The 18,664-nt window shown below is 45.2% G+C and overlaps 1 protein-coding gene across 2 annotated transcripts in view; it reads left to right on the top strand.

Annotated features, from left to right (window-relative positions):
- The window catches only part of DENND2B (DENN domain containing 2B), a 176,855-nt gene extending 158,478 nt beyond the window's left edge, over positions 1-18,377 (top strand). For both annotated transcript variants that reach the window (XM_065635154.1, XM_065635155.1), the window contains 6 exons: positions 10,322-10,499; positions 11,564-11,605; positions 12,602-12,713; positions 13,706-13,945; positions 17,077-17,163; positions 17,555-18,377. In XM_065635154.1, the coding sequence (XP_065491226.1) occupies positions 10,322-10,499; positions 11,564-11,605; positions 12,602-12,713; positions 13,706-13,945; positions 17,077-17,163; positions 17,555-17,589 (694 nt within the window). In that variant the 3' untranslated portion in view covers positions 17,590-18,377. The remainder of the gene's footprint in view (positions 1-10,321; positions 10,500-11,563; positions 11,606-12,601; positions 12,714-13,705; positions 13,946-17,076; positions 17,164-17,554) is intronic.
- Positions 18,378-18,664: the final 287 nt, after the last annotated feature.

Below are 18,664 nucleotides of genomic sequence, written 5' to 3'. Positions count from 1 at the left end.
ACTTTGACATATCCAGTGAGTTTAGAATAGGAATCCCTGAGAGCACATCATATTTCTGTCCATCTCTGTTTAGCCAGGAGGCATCATCCCAGCAGGGCAGGCAGCTCCTGGGCGCTGGCTGTTCCTGACTCCCCTCTGGCCGCACTGCGGCATTGTATCATAACAGACCTGCTCAGTCCTTAAGCTGTTGACCATAGATTGCAGTTGGGTACAGATTGCTGCAGCAGCCCTCTTGCATCACAACGTGGGCTGCCACGAGCATCACAGCTATAATCTTTGGTCTCTTTGTTGTCATCTTAGACAATGCCGAAATGTAAGGTACTTGCTCTTAGCATGAATCTTAGCACAGTGCCCAGACTATCAAAATATTACGTGAAGTTCTGTAGTGTTCTCTGCTCTGATACAATGGGACATTTATGGAGACAGAAAGGCTTTTCTGTGCATGTGCTTCTGAACAAAGTCTCATGGGGGAGCGATGAGCAGACAGGCAAGTGCTGTGCCAGACCCTTGCCCCTTCCGCTCCACATTGCCTGGTGAGGTGTTCAGGTAATTACAGGGAGGCTGCTGATGAACCACTCTGGTAGGATAAGATAGCACGAGATAGGAGAGGAAGTTGCGAGGTTTAGCTAAAGGGAATGTGGTCAGAGAAGAGTTTATGGATGGAGATGTTGCCCACTCCATTTTCTGTAAAATATGATAAGGGCAGACCAGAAATAGGACACAGGTGATGATGCAAATCTTTGGGCAAGTCTGCCTCATGAATTGTACTCGTTGACATGGCAGCATGGAGACCCATGGCTCCATGAACTAAAGTCAGAGAAAACAAGTCCAGGAGCTGAGCTGTGACCACTGTGTTTATCATAAAAAAATGACCACCTGGAATCATCGTCATCAGGGAGGACTCGGTGCCTGAGCTCTCCATGACTCACCTTCAGCAGTCACTGCAACATGTCCCAAAATTAGCTGTGCCACTGGTGCCCCACTGCTAGGAACTGCAGCACTGCTTTGCCAGACAGGTGAGGCTGTATTGTGATTCTTTTATGAGAATTTTGCTTGGCTTTTCTCAGACTGCATTGTAGAAAGCACTAGATAAAACCTGAAGTGTGACTCATTTCTTACAAAACAAGGTTTAGGTTTGCCTTGTTTACCTGGTGGGTAAAAACCACCATTTGGGGGGTGTGAGGGTTAAGTAGCTACACTCTTTGAGTTGTAAGCACAGTTAAGAAGATTCTGCAAAAGACAATAACTGATAATTGGGCTGATGTGATGTGGAAAATATGCATTTCCTCCTCAGTCTGTGCCCCCCTCTCCCTGCCGGCGTTATCGCTGAGGCCTTGTTTGCACTCTGTGAGATATCATAAAGGTCACTCACAGCAAACGTGTCAGCATTCAGGTTAGAGGAGCCACGGTGACTCTGCCTTTCACCCTTTGGCAAGAGCACAGTTACGTTCTCACTTTCGCGTCGGGCTGCTGCTGCCAGGTGCGGGAATCCTGGCTCAGGGGACGAGGGAGCTGACGGGCACGGTGCGATACCAGTGCTCCTGGTTTGCTAAATCAGCCGCCACCTGGGAAATGTCCATCTCTTGAATAATATTTTTCCTTTGTCAAGCTCCTGTGCAGAGTGAGGGATTTTTACCTGTTTCTGGAGTAAGAGCTGTTACCTCGCTGCTAATACTGGGTAATATATGTTACAGTGCATAACAGATGAGGGACATCTCTCATTTGTGCTTTAGAGAGCTCCTTACCCAGCCGCAGAGATCGACTGCAGCAGTATTTGTTGTAATGTGGGTAATGATTAAGTATTAAATGTTCAGAATTGGCTCTGCTGCATTTGAGTTGGCCCAAGTGGACTCGGCTCTCCATGATTCTCACATGAATTGTATGTGTTCCCCTCCGTCATGATCGCACTTATACTAAGGAATTGCTTATTTTATTTAGACAATAAAAGCAGAGCTTTCTATTGGCAGGTCTCCACTGACATCAAGAGAAAAAGTAACCTAAAATATGCACATGCAAATTTGTCCATATTTATTGAAAAGAAGGATGTTGGGTACTGATCAGAGGTACAGTATTAGCAGCGTACTTTAGGCCAGATACTAAAGACCTCATGTCATGACTTACTTCACCTCTTATTTACGTGTTTGCTTTGAAAAATAAATGGCAATGCAAAATATTACTCTGGCTTTTACGGCCTAAATTCTCTCAATTGTCCGTGAATATGTGCCGCCACTAATTTTATTTTAAACATCTCATTGATTATTCTAGAGAAGGGTCAGGTTTAGTAACAGGAAATTCAGAAAGTTCAGAACCCCCTTTCAAGTCGCAGATGCAGCCACTCCATCCCTCACTGCCTGCAGCCATCCAGATGTGCACAGCTTTACCTGAAGGTCCGGGGAGGAGAGGAGCCTTGGCAGGGAGGTTGTTCTCCCCATACACCCCTACACAGGGCTGGGCCCTTTACAGAAGGATTCTGCCACAGGGAATTGTCAATCAGGGGAGGATATAATTATGTAATTAAAAATTAAATTACATTATTAAAAGTTAATAAATATATTAATAATACATTAAAATTAAAGTTATTTAATAACTTTAAAAATTATAGACTCAACTTCCAAGCCTCCTTATACAGGCTTGAAAGATTCTCTGTAATTTGCTTTAACCCTGAAGGGCTTCTAGAAAAGCAAAAAATTATTCAAATTTCAGAAGCTGAAACATGCCTTGCTGCCAAGGAGCTGAGTTTACAGCCATTCAGACAGCACTCTTTTCCATAGCAGTCAGGGTACTAATGCTTCAAAAGGGGTGATCATGTCTTGTGTGTGTACTTGCGGGCTGATCTGATTAAAATAGAAGTGGAAAAAGAAAAGGTCTTTGAGGCTTCATTTCAGCAAAGTATTTCAGCACAATGAAAGTTAATTAAGGCCAAAACTTGTGCCGAATCAAAGCCTAAAACAGTATTTTGCTGGTCCCCTCATGCTTTGTTTTCAATTGGTGAAGCCAGGCATGAACTGACTGTAATTCCTGCTGCTCTGTAATCTTTAGAAATGTTTTTTCTGTCATTGTCCAGATAAATGACTGTATTAGAATTAATTTGCATTAGGGTCAAGCAGCAATAAGCTGATCACAAATTCTGGTGGTTTTTTTAAATCACAATCTTCTGTCTCTCGCATACAGGTAAATGTAGCCATTGTGGAGGAAACTTGTCTTTTCAGTTTGAAAACTATTGCTGACAGAAACTGTGTTTTTGTGTCTGTCTGATTATAGCAGGCTGTGCGCAGTGGGGCTGGGGGGGAGCAGTGCACAAGTGGCTGACGTGTACGAACACCCATTATATTGGATTTACAGCTGTACCATGAGTGAGCTTTCAGCCTCTGTCACACATCTTCAGTGATGCCGATATCTGACCTTCCGTCCCACAGCTGCAGCTCCTCTCAGCATCTCTGGTACCAAATGAGGATGGGTCATTGGCATCAGCCTGTCTCACAGTCCTTGGACCTGATAATTTGGCCGCATGTGTATGACAGAGCTTTATCCATGTTCATATTAAATTGTTTTCCCTGGTCCTCATGTCATTCAGCCCAGCCAGTCACTGTTTCGTCCCTTAGTTTTGCACCCCAGCCTCTTCACCCTCAGTCCATGTTCCCTTTTCACCTGTTCACCAGGCTCTTTTTATCTTCCTCCCCTCCCAGTTCTGCCTCACAGGTCTTATTTTTACCCCTTTGCATTTAATTCGGCCTCCTCCCCTTCCTTCCTTTCCTTCTTCCTTTCCTTCATCCTGCAGGATGAAGATGATCTTCCTCTCCCAGATGAGCCTCCCATTTCTCTGTGTAGCCCAGGGCTACAATGGAAAGGAAGGTGCTGCTTAGTGTGAAAAATTTCTCCTGAAGAAATTAGCAGCTAAATAAGTCTCTTTTTAGTATGCACAAAAATATTATTTAAAGATGCCTTCTAATATAGCCAAATCAGAGTGAGTTTAGACATCACTGGTAGAAGTCCTTGGCACACAGGGCACTCCCTCCTGCCAGCCTTCACGTCCTTGCCACCAAAACATGCCAGTCTTTCACAAAAAGAGGCAGCAAAGATGTTTCATATAACAAAATAACGTATTTTTTAACTGGCTTTGGAAATAAACTGATCTGATGCCAAGCAGAGTTGGATCAGCTGACCTCCTGAGGTCTCTTCCCACCTGAATTACTTTATGATTCTGTATAATTTTGCCTGAAATTGGAAAACAAAATCGTTATCCAGAGGTAGACACACAAGCTTAAAAATTTAAGTGAAAAGAAGTTAAATATTGAATCCTGATCATGTGAAAATGGTACCTTACAAATGCAAGCAACCCTACAAACAGGCAGCTCTCCCAGACCCATCAGTAATTACACGCCTCATGCATGAACACGCAGTGTCCTGTAATCCCTGGTCAGCAGTGACATTACCCGTGACAGCTTCGCTTCTCAAAAAATCTCCACTTCAGCTTCGCCTCAGTATTGGTTTACAAGCACAAAGGTATATATTGCTTCTTGTTGTTCCTGGTGAGAAGGTTGTCCCACACACTTCCCGCAGCCGTCTCTTGCCACGGCCCTTCCCCAACCCTCTCTGCACCCGATGTGGAACCTCTGAACGTGCCCGTTGTCCCCGAGCACGTGTACTCGCGCGTTCCCAAACTCGGGGCTGCAGCCGTGCAGTCAGATGGCTCCATCACCACGCTCACTTCTCCTCTAGCAACATTGACTCACATGATCTTATTTTGAAATGTTCACGGGGTAGGTCTGCTTGCTAAAAAGCTGAAAAAACATGTAATTTCTTTGGTTTGAGTCAAAAGAGAGGAATTGAAGATCTTTTCCCTTTTAAATGTCCTGGAGTGGTAAGAGAGAAACAATCAGCAATAATTTTGCATAGGAAGAAATGCTGTTGTGTCTGACACTTTTACACTGGCTAGAAAACTGGAGGTGTTCTGAAGCATTGTATCAAAGACTTTCTGGAATTCTCCTTTCATTCCTCCCTGCCCTTTTTGGCGAGTAGTTGGTGGTATCTGGGTTAATGAAATGTGTGTTCCTACAGCACAAGCCATTGATCTGGGGGGCTGCGGGGGCACAGAGCCTCACTCGCTGGGGGTCAGGGGAGTGCTGGAGCTGAGCACCCATGCTGTGGGGCAGGGAGACTGTGGTGACATCTCCCCGTTGTCAGCCGGCTCTTCCGACAGGCCAGGGATCCCCGAGGGCTTGCTTTAGAGTTCCTGCAGGGATGCTGCAGGAGCTGGTTACAGAGAGACAGCTGGAGTATGGAGGCTGCCACTTACAATACTGATACATTTTCATTTACATTTACATCTTGTCCCTGATGCTATTACTTAGTCTTATCCACCTGAATAAAAGTGCTGCTGCTATTTATTCTTATGCACTGAGAGAAAGCTTTATTTTTTCAGAGCTGAGGTGTGTATTGTATCCAGCACACCATGGTTCTGCTCCAAATTACTGCCTGTGCAGTGACAGCAATGCTATGTGCACTCCACCTCCCACCCAAACTGTAGCAGTCTGCTACAATTTTTACTTCCATTTTGTCTTCACTTGATGCTTTTCAAGCTTTCTGCCTTGTCGTTCCTCTCTGCCTCTGCTGTCTGTGTGTGTTGGAGGGGAGATGGGCTGAATCCTTGGCCCTGTAGCCTTTTCCCAGAGTGTTTTACAGAGTCCTCTGCAAACCTCTCCCGCTGTTTTCTCTCGCAGAGTTGTCACAGACTTCTCTGTCTCTCTGTCCGTCAGAGACTGGAGTTGATCCAGGACCTGGGCAGGCATTGAAGGGTGTAGGAGGGAAGTGTCAGGCATCTGGTTTTGCTCTGCAGTTCGTCAACGGCACAAGGGCAGGAGCCATCACAGTAGAGCACGGCCACGGCCCGTGAGGAGGCAGGGGGTGTGTAACACCCACCTGAGTCCAGACATCACAGCTGGTAAGGATGGAGCCTCCAGACTCCAACCTCAAGAGGAGGAAGCTCTCCTGAGCAGATGAGAGGACGTGGGTCAGGGAGGTATCTCGGTCACAGAGCCGCTGGGGGCCGGAGCAGGCACACCTTAACGCAGCAGGTGAAAGCCTTCAGCAAATGTGGACAGAGTCATGTTATTGAATCAGCAGGGAGAAATGAGGAACATGAAAAGGTTGTGGAAAAGTAAACACAGGCAGTGGAAACACTTCTGTGTGAATTTACATTTTTTGCTACGTTTCTCCATCTGAGGAAGCAGAGGGACCAGATTCTGACAATCGGCCCCAGTCCTGTGCGTGGTCCAGAGCGTGAGCACAGCACAGAGCTGGCACCAGCCCTGCGGTGACGGAGCTGCTGCGTGGCTTGGCCCCGCGCCCAGGGGCTGTTCCTCCCTCCTCTGCTGGCTGAGCGAGCTGGTCTGTCCCTTGGGAGAGGAGGAGGAAGGGAAGGGATATTCTCGCCATCCTCTACTTCAGTGCAAATGCCAGAATGTCTGTAGAGGTGCACGAGAGTAGCAAGGTAGGATCAGGGAGCTCTGCCAGCAAGTGGTTGTCTGTGCTAGCGGCTTAGGCCTGGACTTGGGAGATGCTCAGTGTGTGAGGCTCCCCTGGGTCTGTGAGAAATTGCAGGTGGTAGAGGGGGAAGTGAGAAGGAATATAACTTCAGGCTCTCCTTCTGCCGAAAAGAGAGTTATCAAGTGTATCTGTGGAATATTTCCAATGTGAGTAGTACGTGTAACTGAACATGACTTTCATGTTTCTTGAGAGTTGGTGACTTGCAGTACACAATGAGCCGTGGTCCTCTGAAGCAGACACGTCCAGCAGCAGCACCCGCATGGGCAGTGCTCCCCGCAGCCTGGGCAGCGTCCCTTCAGGGTTCAACAGCACACGACGCGTTTCTCAGAATGTGGTAGTTGTGCTGTGATTAGATATTAATACAGCCTGGGCTTGGGGTTACTTTTTGGTTGGCTGATGCAGAAACTGGTAGCAGACCTAAGGGATCAGCGAATGTTCTTGTAAAGTAACGTCGATTTGCTTTTGACACGGGCCTAAATCATGTTCACAAGCAGTCTTCACAATTCAGCTGAGTCACGGTAATGTCTGAAATTCCTGTGCCTCGGCTCTTAGTCTGAGCCTTGTGTCTCCACAGCCAAGTAAACAACAAGGAAACATTTCTGTTCACTATCATGAGAAAATGATTTAGAAAACAAAATAGCCCAGAGGAAGAGAAATCAACTTTGAGTGGGAAAGAAGCATTGTCATCTTTTTTCTGTAACATGATGAAAAATCTCTTCTTCAAGAGAAATTTGTGATTAAGAATATCTCCATAAGATGATATAATATCTCGTATTAATATTTTCATGGAGAGAAGATCAAATACTAAAGGTTTTTTTTCATCTAGTGATTAAAAGGCACAGGAAGAACCAAAACCTGGGCAAAATCCAAATAATTTTTAACAAGATGATAACCATGGGGAAAAAAAAAACCTAGAAGGAGAAATGGTGGATTGCCTTTGCTCCCTGGGGTTGTCACAGTGCATCTCACACTTGTGCACAACTCTGGCAGCGCTTGCCCTCTAAAGTACATGATGCTTTATGCTCCTTGTTAGTGTGCGGCTCATGCAATAGTTGGGTTTCTTGTGCCCATGTATAAAATTACCTGCGTAGGGGTAATATAAGAAGTGTTTTCCAGGAGGACGACAGCTAGAACATTATGCAGCGTTCCTGTAAAATTGCACAGACCAAATGAAAAGCCTATTCTCAAACCAGCTCTCCAGATTACCAAAACTGCCCTAGACTTAAAAGTGAAAATATTTCTAAAACCTAATTTCTTTGACTGTTCTGTTGCTTTACATTGTGTGCTTCACACATCTTAAAGAAAATAAATCATCTGACCTTACTTCTTATTTCTCATAAACAAGAACAGTGGGACAATGTGTGGGTTGTACATCTTGAAAGGAAAAACTGGAGTGGAGCTGGTTTCCCAGGGCAGGGCTTTCTTTTTTTAGTTTTCCAAACACGCTTTTCTGAATAATACCCTTTTAAAAGGATCTGAACCACATTTTAGAGATTTAAACTGGGGGGCTCCCTTACATCCATCATCTCTTGAATTTTACCTCATGGAATGTGAAAAGCTCACGCTGAAGTGAAAGATGTGTATCCTGTCTAAATGTGAATCTTTCCAGCTACGGAACAGACACGGGCGCTTTGTACAAGCAGGAGTTTGGTAACGGGATGTGCGGGTCTGGGAGGGAGGGCAGCGGCGGCGACTCTGGGGACTGAAAGTTTGGAGCGAGGGTTTCATGGGGGCTCAGCCTGAGGCCTCTCAGGGAAAGGTTTTCTGAGGCTGAATGCTGAAAAATTCTGTGCAGAGCCTTAAAATGTGCATGCCGAGGTGGTGACAAGGGTGATGGTGTGACCTGTGGGATGCTGGCAGGGCAGAGCGGGGTGCTGGCGCAGGACACCCTCATGGCCCCCACTGCTCCAGCTGCTGCCTTGTCCCTGCCAGCACCCGGGAAAGCTCTGGAAGAGAAACCAGCGTCCTGGGCTGGAGCCCGAAGCCTCCCTTAGTGTGGGAACAGCACGGCCGAGAGGATGCAGGGGCTGATTTACGTCACGGCACTGCGCGTAAAACAACAAGTTACAAAAGGGCATTCTATAGAAAGGAAAAAAATACTAACCGAATATCAGAAGAATGTTTGTCTTCCTGCTTTTAGCTTAATGTGGCTCTTTTTTTAGTCACTCAGCTAGGATGACTGACTTTGTAGTAGTTGAAAATGCCACAGAGTTGTTAAAGTGAGCTTGAGATAGCACTGGGAGCCTGTACAATGCTCCGCAGCTCTTCTGGAACACACCACTCCGCTTGCTATGGTAGACAAAAACACGAGGCAACTGCAGCATCATTGCCTGCTATTTAAAAAAAAAAAAAAAAAAAAAAGAGAAACAGCATCATTTTTACAATAAACTGGTGTCAGGCAACATATGTTATAAAATCATGCTGCAATTGATAGATCTTAAAGTAAGTGTCAAGTAAAACCAACCCAACAGATTATTTGCAGTAAAAGACAAGCATTCGCTCTTCCCCAACCTTTTCTCTCTTTGTTCTCTAATTCTCACTTTTCCCATTCAGCAAACTGCAAAGGTTAATCACTGACAGGAACAAACAGGTGAAACCTTTCTCCTGGCCTTGGAGTAATCCACAACTGAAAATGTTCACAAAGGTTATTCTGGTGGAGGTCTGATGCCACCTAAAGTCTCCAACAAGTCTTGCAGCAGAAGAAATCAGCATTTCTCCCCAGCATTCTCAAGCAGTAACAGCTCTGAAGTTATCAGTTATTTATAGTTCTTTGTGGCTACATTAAGCACAGCAGAAGTTTGCACTGTGAGAAAATTAGCTCAGTCATGCTAGGCTGGGTAGAAATCCAAATTTCTGTCATCCTCAGCTGGTGAGAAGCAGATGTTGTAACTCAGTCCAAAATCAAAGTTCTGAAATGGAGAGTCTGTCTTATTCCCCTGATGCTAAAACTAGCTTGGTAATCATGTTCCTTTATTTTTAACATTTGGAAACCACGTGACTGTAAAAGGGAATCAGATTCAGCAGATGGAAGGACAATGTATGCAAGAAATTTTCCGTAAATGATACGAAGCATTAACGTTTAGGGGATACAAATGTATATTTTAGAGTCCTCTACTGAGCAGAGTTAATACCTTTATCACTAGAGGTGGTCAATAAGCCCATTAAAATGTATTATAATAAAAATATGCTGTTGGCACAAAACTAAACAAACTTTGAAAAATGTGTTGCTTTTATTTGATTTCCTTTGGAGTACATATTGATTGTTGGGGTTTTTTTGCATCTGCTTTAGTAGAGTTTTTCTTTAGGATTTTTTTTTTATTTTTTATTTTTCATTTTCCCTTGTTTATGCATTAGTGCTCAACATAAAAACATCAGTGTTATGCTTTTTTTACTACTGACATGGTTGTAACAGCTAACAATGGAAGTTGCTTTTGGAGTTCAAGCATCATTCACAGTAGCCGCTGTAAGTGTTGCTGAGAACATTAAACCTCATCTTCTAGATCAAAGTGTCTCCTGACTGCTATGTTGAGACAAATTGATTTCAGGTTTTTACCTTTAGTTTCAAATCACCTGGAGGTGAACGCAGGTGAAACTACCTCAGTGCCCAGTACAGGACTGGTAGGGACTGGAAGGGGACCCGGGCTGTCTGCAGTCAGGGGTCACAGAAGGGCAGCCCCTGGGCACTTGCATTTGAACACACCGGGTTTGTCAGCAGGTGGTAGGTGTTCTGGACAAAGAAGAACCTCTGCTAACGTGGTCGCCCCTCTCTCTCCAGCACCCTCTCGAGCTGCTCGCACGCCGTGGTGGCCCTGCTGTACCCCTTCTCCTGGCAGCACACCTTCATTCCCGTCCTGCCCTCGTCCATGATCGACATCGTGTGCTGCCCTACGCCCTTCCTGGTGGGACTGCTCTCCAGCTCTCTGCCCAAGCTAAAGGAGCTGCCCGTAGAGGAGGTAGGAGATGGCACCGGGATTGTTTGCCTGGAGTAAAGCTGGCCTCATCCTGGAGAAGGCCTGCCAGTCCTCACATGTTTAATTTTTAATCTGCCTCTTTGTTTCTTCTCTGCCCAATTCTCGTGGGCAACTGCCGCTTGGTAAAACCGCAGTAGTAAGTTTAGTCTCCTCTTTACTCCGTTCCTCTTCCCATACCTGGCACCTCGACAGAGAGAAGTGAATGTTAACCTGTTCAACAAGTAAGTACAGTGTAAATATGCTGATTTGTTCTGATTTTGTTGGACCTCGAACACGAAGAGGAAGACATGAAGTGCCATTTGCTATGACACCTATTAATGCTAATACAAGTTGTGCATGAAGCCATAGCCAGCACAGAAAAACAAACAAACCAACCAACCTTTAAGGCTTTTTTTTTCTTTTTTCACTTCTAAGACTTTGTTAATACTATATGGCAAATCAAATCAGAGTTGCACTTCATTGGCTCTTCCAGTAAAATACCACAAAAAACCCCCAAGGGGACAGTCTTCTCTCTTACTTCTATTAGTTTCCTGTCATTTATCGATGAAATTTTCTTTTCTTGTGTTCGCATTCAAGGCCCTCTGTGCCCCCAGCCCACGTAAATCTTGGCTCTGTTTTCCTCCCACTTTCCTAACTTTGCTCTCCCACATCTGCCCAGCTCCATCTCTCAGCTTTGCTGCTTCATCATCACTAATATTTGGAAACCTCTGAAACACTTTTCATCTGCACGTTAACAATAATTATTAGCAATAACTTGCTTAGGTTTAAGAAAAAAGACCCGCCTAACCCTTTTAGCTTTTTTTTTTACATATTAACCTAGTATGAGATCTGTTTTATCTAACTACATTAAATTAGATTTTAAGCTCTAAAGAAAAGCTTTATCTTCTTGTTTTATAAACCACATAACGTGTTGTTTCACAGCAGGAATTTGATTCATGTTGAGGCTTGGGACTGTTCAGATGATCTTTCACTATTAAAAGGCAAATACAAAGGAATGTTTTCTGTCTCTTCAGATATATTTCACTATAGTGTTTTCCTTTTTTTAGGCTTTGATGGTTAACCTGGGATCAGATCGATTCATCAGACAGGTAAAGTACAGTTCGAAATGTTGCCATACAGTCTAGCAAGCGGTTTACTCCTGTAATATGATAAGGTTTCTTTGGTTAGAGATATTTGGCAGGAACTGGGCAGTGGGAAAGAGATTAGGAAAAAAAAAAAGTGCTAATTTTCTGTCACCTGCAAATAAATACTCCTCAGATGTGCAAAATGGATTGAGGCTGTGACTGTCAGAAGAAATAAAGAACTGTGTTCACAGTGCAAAGAAAACATCCAAAGTTAATAACATCATGTTAGCAAAAACCCTCATGCTGTTGGAGGTGAAAAGGACAAAAACTGCAAAGAAAAGTTTCCGAGTGAGAGAGAAAAGGTGAAGAATAGTTTAATGTGGCAGGAAAACCGTGACCTTGTAAACAGGGAGACGAAGGATCACATCTCCTGATAGTAATGTGGCACTAGTTTCAAAAATAACAATCTGCAGGTTAGATGAGTAAACTTTCTTGTACAATTCCCTGGACAATATGGCTGGTGAATAGTGGTTGCAGAGCTAAGATTCTTGTGTCTACTCGCTTTTGCTGAACAAGCTTTAAACAGGATGAAGAGAACAACACGGGGAAAGCCCAGGAAACAAGATATACTAGAATATAGGTACAAACAACTGTCAAGAACCAAAGCAGCTGCCTAAACCCGTCTAGGGCAGCTGTGTGTACAGGTAGCTAGGCTTGACGTGATGTGTATTTAGTTAAAAACAACTGTTTGGACTCTGTCATGTAAAGAGCTGATTCCAAGTTTCTATAGGTTTACCTTGCTCTTTGGATTATCATTCCTGACCTCATTAAGAGTGACAGAAATTTTGTTTAGAAATATATGATAGTTGCATATAGATTTTAATTATTTTGTTTACATAGGTATGACAGTAGCATAGAGAGAAAATGCTTTTCTTCTGAATTTTAAACCTTGGAAAAGTATTTGCTGTAGTTGCTGCATAGATTATTGTGATTCAAAGATTATTTTTTTTCCTCTGTCAGATGGATGATGAAGACACACTGTTACCTAGAAAATTGCAAGCTGCTCTGGAGCAGGCTCTAGAGAGAAAGAATGAACTGATAAATCAAGATTCAGATAGTGATTCAGATGACGGTAAGTTCATTTGGAAACAGGGACTTGTATAAAAGAGCATACAGGTAGTATTGACTTTCCATCCAGGAGAAAGGAAGATGGGACTTTAGTGCTCAAATACCTTTTACAACATCAGAGTCTCTGAACACGCAGGCAACGGGACTGATAGCATCAACCCGCAGTAATACATTGCCAGCGATCTACTTTAATTTCTTTGTAAATGACATGTCCTCCCATGAGTGCCTCTAAACCTTTACTCAGAGGTTTGCAGTTAATTTGGCCTTAATTCAATCCAGATAATTATACATGCTTAGGGGTGTGTCTGAGTTCGGAGTTGCTCTTGGCACTTAGTGTATTCAGAGGAGAGAAGCAGATACCTCCAGAAAATAGTTTCAGTGCAACAGGGACTGAGTTGCCTCTGAAGGCTCGTATTTCTCTCCAGCAATTATAAAAACAGCCCAGGATGCATTTAAATGCCTGTGGTTAAAAGGTATGAAACAGGCCCCTATTCAGTTTTTGAAATTTATTTCTACTCCTTTGTGTTACATATGTAAAACTACTTTAACATCTCAGAAATGATGAAAACGCAAATTCTACAAATACTCTTTTTGATCGGTTCTTGGTAAAGGCTTATTACCCCCAGAACAAACGTTTTAATTCTGAGTCATCTACACGGTTCTCAAGAAAACTTACTCAAGAGCTAAAAAATGAGGCATAATTTTGATGAAGCACCCGTAAAATTCTTAATTTTCTGAGCTGTTTCCTGAGGATTTGTATTTCTCATTGACTCTTGGTTATGCAACACCGATTATGTAGACTGGTACTCTTGATTAGAAAGCCCTCAGCCTACCTGATGTATACCCGAGGCTGCAAGGAGCCGGTACCGCTCCTTTCGGTCATTAACACGGCACGGGCAAACCACTAGATGACAGTACCTGGCCCCTTGTGGGTGACAATGCTGACAGCTCTGGTAGCAGCTGATTTTGGTGTCTTATTGCTGCCTTATTTTACAGAATGTAACACCCTGAATGGATTAGTGTCTGAGGTTTTTATCCGATTCTTTGTGGAGACAGTTGGCCATTATTCCCTGTTCCTAACCCAGAATGAAAAAGGAGAGCGTGCCTTCCAAAGGGAGGCGTTCCGTAAATCTGTGGCCTCCAAGAGCATCCGCCGCTTCTTGGAAGTTTTCATGGAATCCCAAATGTTCGCTGGCTTCATCCAGGACAGAGAGCTGAGGAAATGCAGGGCAAAAGGTAAGGGCGGGTTTGTGTCCCCCAGCGCGCGTCCCTTGTGCCGTGCCCACGTCCCCTGGTTAGTGTCCGCCTGCTGTTGGGGCAGTGAACTCAGCGGGGCTGACAGATCTCCTGAAGCACATTGTCCACTTCTGGTGGGCCTAGATTGTGGCTGTGAGAGTCATAAAACAGATACTTTAACCAGAAGAACTTTCACACCCGAGCGCTTTACATCACTCAGCAGTGAAACTGGGAATGACCCTGGGAAGGGCACAGCCCAGCCCTGACGGGACCCGCCCCCGAGAGCATCCTCAGAGAGGGTCCGTGTAACCTCAGCTGGCTGGCGGCAGCGCTCAGGACCGGACTCGCTCCCGGTTTAACCTCAGTTCATTGGCCGCAGCACTCAGAACCGGCCCCGCTCCCGGTTTAACCTCAGTTCGTTGGCCGCAGCGCTCAGAACCGGATGCGGCCCCAGTTTAAGCTCAGTTCGTTGGCCACAGCACTCGGAACCGGACCCGCTCCCGGTTTAAGCTCAAGTCATTGGCCGCAGCGCTCAGATTCAGACGCGGTCCCGGTTTAAGCTCAGTTCACAGATTCACAGAATCACAGAATGTTAGGGATTGGAAGGGACCTCGAAAGATCATCTAGTCCAATCCCCCTGCCAGGGCAGGAACACTTAGGTGAGGTTACACAGGAAGGCGTCCAGGCAGGTTTTGAATATCTCCAGAGAAGGAGACTCCACAACCTCCCTGGGCAGCCTGTTCCAGTGTTCTGTCACCCTCACTGAGAAGAAGTTTCTTCTCAAATTTAAGTGGAACCTCTTGTGTTCCAGCTTGAACCCATTACCCCTTGTCTTACCGTTGGTTGTCACCAAGAAGAGCCTGGCTCCATCCTTGTCACACCCACCCTTTATATATTTATAAACATTGATGAGGTCACCCCTCAGTCTCCTCTTCTCCAAACTAAAGAGACCCAGCTCCCTCAGCCTTTCCTCACAAGGGAGATGCTCCACTCCCTTCATCATCTTTGTGGCCCTGCACTGGACTCTCTCCAGCAGTTCCCTGTCCTTCTTGAACTGAGGGGCCCAGAACTGGACACAATATTCCAGATGAGGTCTCACCAGGGCAGAGTAGAGGGGAAGGAGAACCTCTCTCGACCTACTAACCGCCCCCCTTCTAATACACCCCAGGATGCCATTGGCCTTCCTGACCACAAGGGCACAGTGCTGGCTCATGGTCATCCTGCTGTCCACCAGGACCCCCAGGTCCCTTTCCCCTACGCTGCTCTCTAATAGGTCATTCCCCAACCTATACTGGAACCTGGGGTTGTTCCTGCCCAGATGCAAGACTCTACATTTTCCCTTGTTATATTTCATTAAATTTTTCCCCGCCCAACTCTCTAGCCTGTCCAGATCTTGCTGGATGGCAGCACAGCCTTCTGGCGTGCCAGCCACTCCTCCCAGCTTGGTGTCATCAGCAAACTTGCTGATGACACTCAATTCCCTCATCCAAGTCGTTGATGAATATATTGAATAGTACTGGTCCCAGTACTGACCCTTGAGGCACTCCACTAGATACAGGCCTCCAACCAGACTCCACCCCATTGACCACGACTCTCTGGCTTCTCTCCTTCAGCCAGTTTGCAGTCCACTTCACTACCCGATCATCCAGTCCACACTTCCTCAGTTTTACCGTGAGGATGCTGTGGGAGACAGTGCCAAATGCTTGCTGAAGTCAAGGTAGACCACATCCACTGCTCTGCCATCGTCAATCCACCTTGTTATGTCTTCATAAAAGGCGATGAAGTTGGTCAAACACGACTTCCCCTTGGTGAAGCCATGTTGACTGTCCCTGATGACCCTCTTATCCTTGATATGTCTTAAGATGGCACCAAGGATAAGGTGTTCCATCACTTTCCCAGGGATGGAGGTGAGGCTGACCAGTCTATAGTTACCTGGATCCTCCTTCTTGCCCTTTTTGAAGACCGGAGTGACATTTGCTTTCCTCCAGTCCTCAGGCACCTCTCCTGTTTCCCAAGACTTGGCAAAGATGATAGAGAGTGGTCCAGCAATGACTTCAGCCAGCTCCCTCAGCACCCGCGGTTGCATCCCATCTGGACCCATGGATTTATGGATGTCCAGATTGCTTAACTGGTCCCTAACCCAGTCCTCATCAACTGAGGCAAACTCCTCCATTGCCCTGCCTTCCTCTGGGGCCTCAGGGGTACGGGGCTCCTCAGGACAGCCTCCGGCAGAGTAGACAGAGACAAAGAAGGCATTCAGTAACTGCCTTCTCTGTATCTTCTGTCACCAGGGCACCTACCCCATTCATCAGTGGGCCTACATTGCCTCTGGTGTTAGTTTTATCTGCCATGTATTTGAAGAAGCTCTTTCTGTTGTCCTTGACCCCTCTCGCCAGGTTTAACTCTAAGGAGGCCTTAGCTTTCCTAGTTGCCTCCCTACATCCTCTGACAACAGCCTTATATTCTTCCCAAGTGGCCAGCCCCTCCTTCCATGATTTGTAAACTCTCCTCTTCCACTTGAGTTTGCCCAGCAGTTCCCTGTTTAACCACGCAGGTCTCCTGGCTCCCTTCCTTGACCTCCTGCGCATCAGGATGCACTGATCTTGACCTTGGTAGAAGCAGTCCCTGAATGTTAACCAACTATCTTGGGCCCCTTTACCTTCAAGCAGCCTTGCCCAGGGGATTTCCCCCAGCAATTGTTTGAAAAGGCCAAAGTTGGCCCTGCTGAAGTCCAGGGTTGCAATTCTGCTCGGTATTCTGCTCCCACCACAGGAGATTCTGAACTCCACCATCTCATGGTCACTGCAACCAAGGCAGCCCCCCACCTTTACTGCTTCAACCAGACCCTCCTTGTTAGCGAGGATGAGATCCAGCAGCGCACCTCTCCTAGTCGGCTCCTCCACCATTTGCATCAGAAAGTTATCGTCAATGCACTGGAGGAACCTCCTAGACTGAGGCTGACTGGCTGAGTAGTCCTTCCAGCAAACATCAGGGTAGTTAAAATCCCCCATAACAACCAGGGCCTGTGACTGTGAGGCCACGCTCAGCTGCCCGTAGAAGGCCTCATCAACATCCTCACTCTGTGGCCGGACATGGGTCACCCCAGCGCCGTTTTCTCCTCCTGTCCACAGGGCTCTTCGAGCAGAGGGTTGAACAGTATCTGGAAGAGCTCCCAGACACCGAACAAAGTGGAGTAAACAAGTTTCTGCGAGGCCTTGGTGAGGAAAACCTTTAAAGTATTTCTGAAATGAATTTTCATGTCTTTTTTTTTTTTTTCATAATTTGAAAAAGCCTTACTGGAGGTGAAATCAGCCAAGCAGTTTCAGTATGATAGGAAATATGAAAAGGAAAACAGTGAAACCATACAAAGTTGACAAAACCAGATTTAATTATGATTGTTGTTAACACGTTCATTTTCACTTGGGAGTGGGGGAGAAGGAGAACAAGAGGGTGTCTGACCACTCGGGGTTCTGTCAGCGGGCTGTCCCTGCTGCTGTTAAGAGTTACTCTACAGCAATCACACTATAAATTAAACCCATTTGCTAAGTTACTTTTGGTTGCCCTCAGCTTTGCAGCATGTGCTACAGACTGATGGTGTGCTTTCTTTAGGAAACAAAATGAAGTTCCTTCACAAGAAGAACTAAGTCCTTTCTGCTGAAATTCCAACCCAAAGACTCCGTATGACCCTGTGCGAGGCACCTGCGGCGTTTCAGGGTTTGATGTGGGAGGAGAGCGGAGCAAGCTGAGCGCAGCGTTGCGTGATGATCGATGCTGGTGGACAGTGTGCCAGATGATACAGCTCCTTTATGTATCTGGGTAGAATTTGTAAATACTGTGCTGTAAGCTTTTGTAACTGATTTTGTAATGAGCAAGGACAACTGTGGTAAATATTTGTATATTCCTGAGAATAACAGGTGCTTTTTTTTTTCTTTAGTATGAATTGAGTTATGCTTGGTGCAAAATTGAAAAGCTGATGATGTGCAGCTGACTGTCTCAGCAGAACCACTGACTTCACGGGGTGTTTGTGAGCTACACTGATGCCTGGACACTGCGGGGTGAATGGACTTGGGTACGTGGGAGAGGTTGTACGCACGGGGGCTGCTTTCATGTGGCGGAGTTGGTATTTTTTTTTTCTAATTAATTTTAAAAGAAAGAAATAACAAAGTAACTTGATAATAAGGTACTTGGTTCACAATACAAAACTTCCACTTGGTTTGAACTCTGGTCAGTAAACTACTTGTAATCCATTCTGCACTAAGACTGCTAAACCTGAGGAGAGCTCAGTTCTTTGACATGCAAACTGCAACCAGTAGGTACAGTACATCCTTTCCTAATGTATGTATGTATGGTTTCTAATAAACTCTGTAAATATACCTGTTTGTTTATATTCATTGCAAACTTCTGCAGTTTCTGATGTTGAGCAGGTACAAAACCAGTGACTTTCCTGTGATTTTAATGAATTTGTAATTAAAATATAAAGTGGTTATTATGAATGTATCTTTTAGTAGGCTTGCTGTTTCATGACATGTAGTTTGATTTTTCTGTAGTGTTTTTCACTGTTCTGTTAATTTTATCCTAACAGAAGCATCTCTTAAAACACTTTTTTCTTTGCCATTGTATCACCGATACTGCCCCTGAACTGTGGTATTTTCAGGTTGGTTTTGTGCTGCCTTGGTTAGATGATCAGAGGAGCATAACTCCTGTGGAGATTCTGTAGAG

Source organism: Caloenas nicobarica, chromosome 5, assembly GCF_036013445.1.
Source record: "Caloenas nicobarica isolate bCalNic1 chromosome 5, bCalNic1.hap1, whole genome shotgun sequence".
NCBI lineage: Eukaryota > Metazoa > Chordata > Aves > Columbiformes > Columbidae > Caloenas > Caloenas nicobarica.
This window is presented reverse-complemented; position numbering and strand designations above follow the sequence as displayed.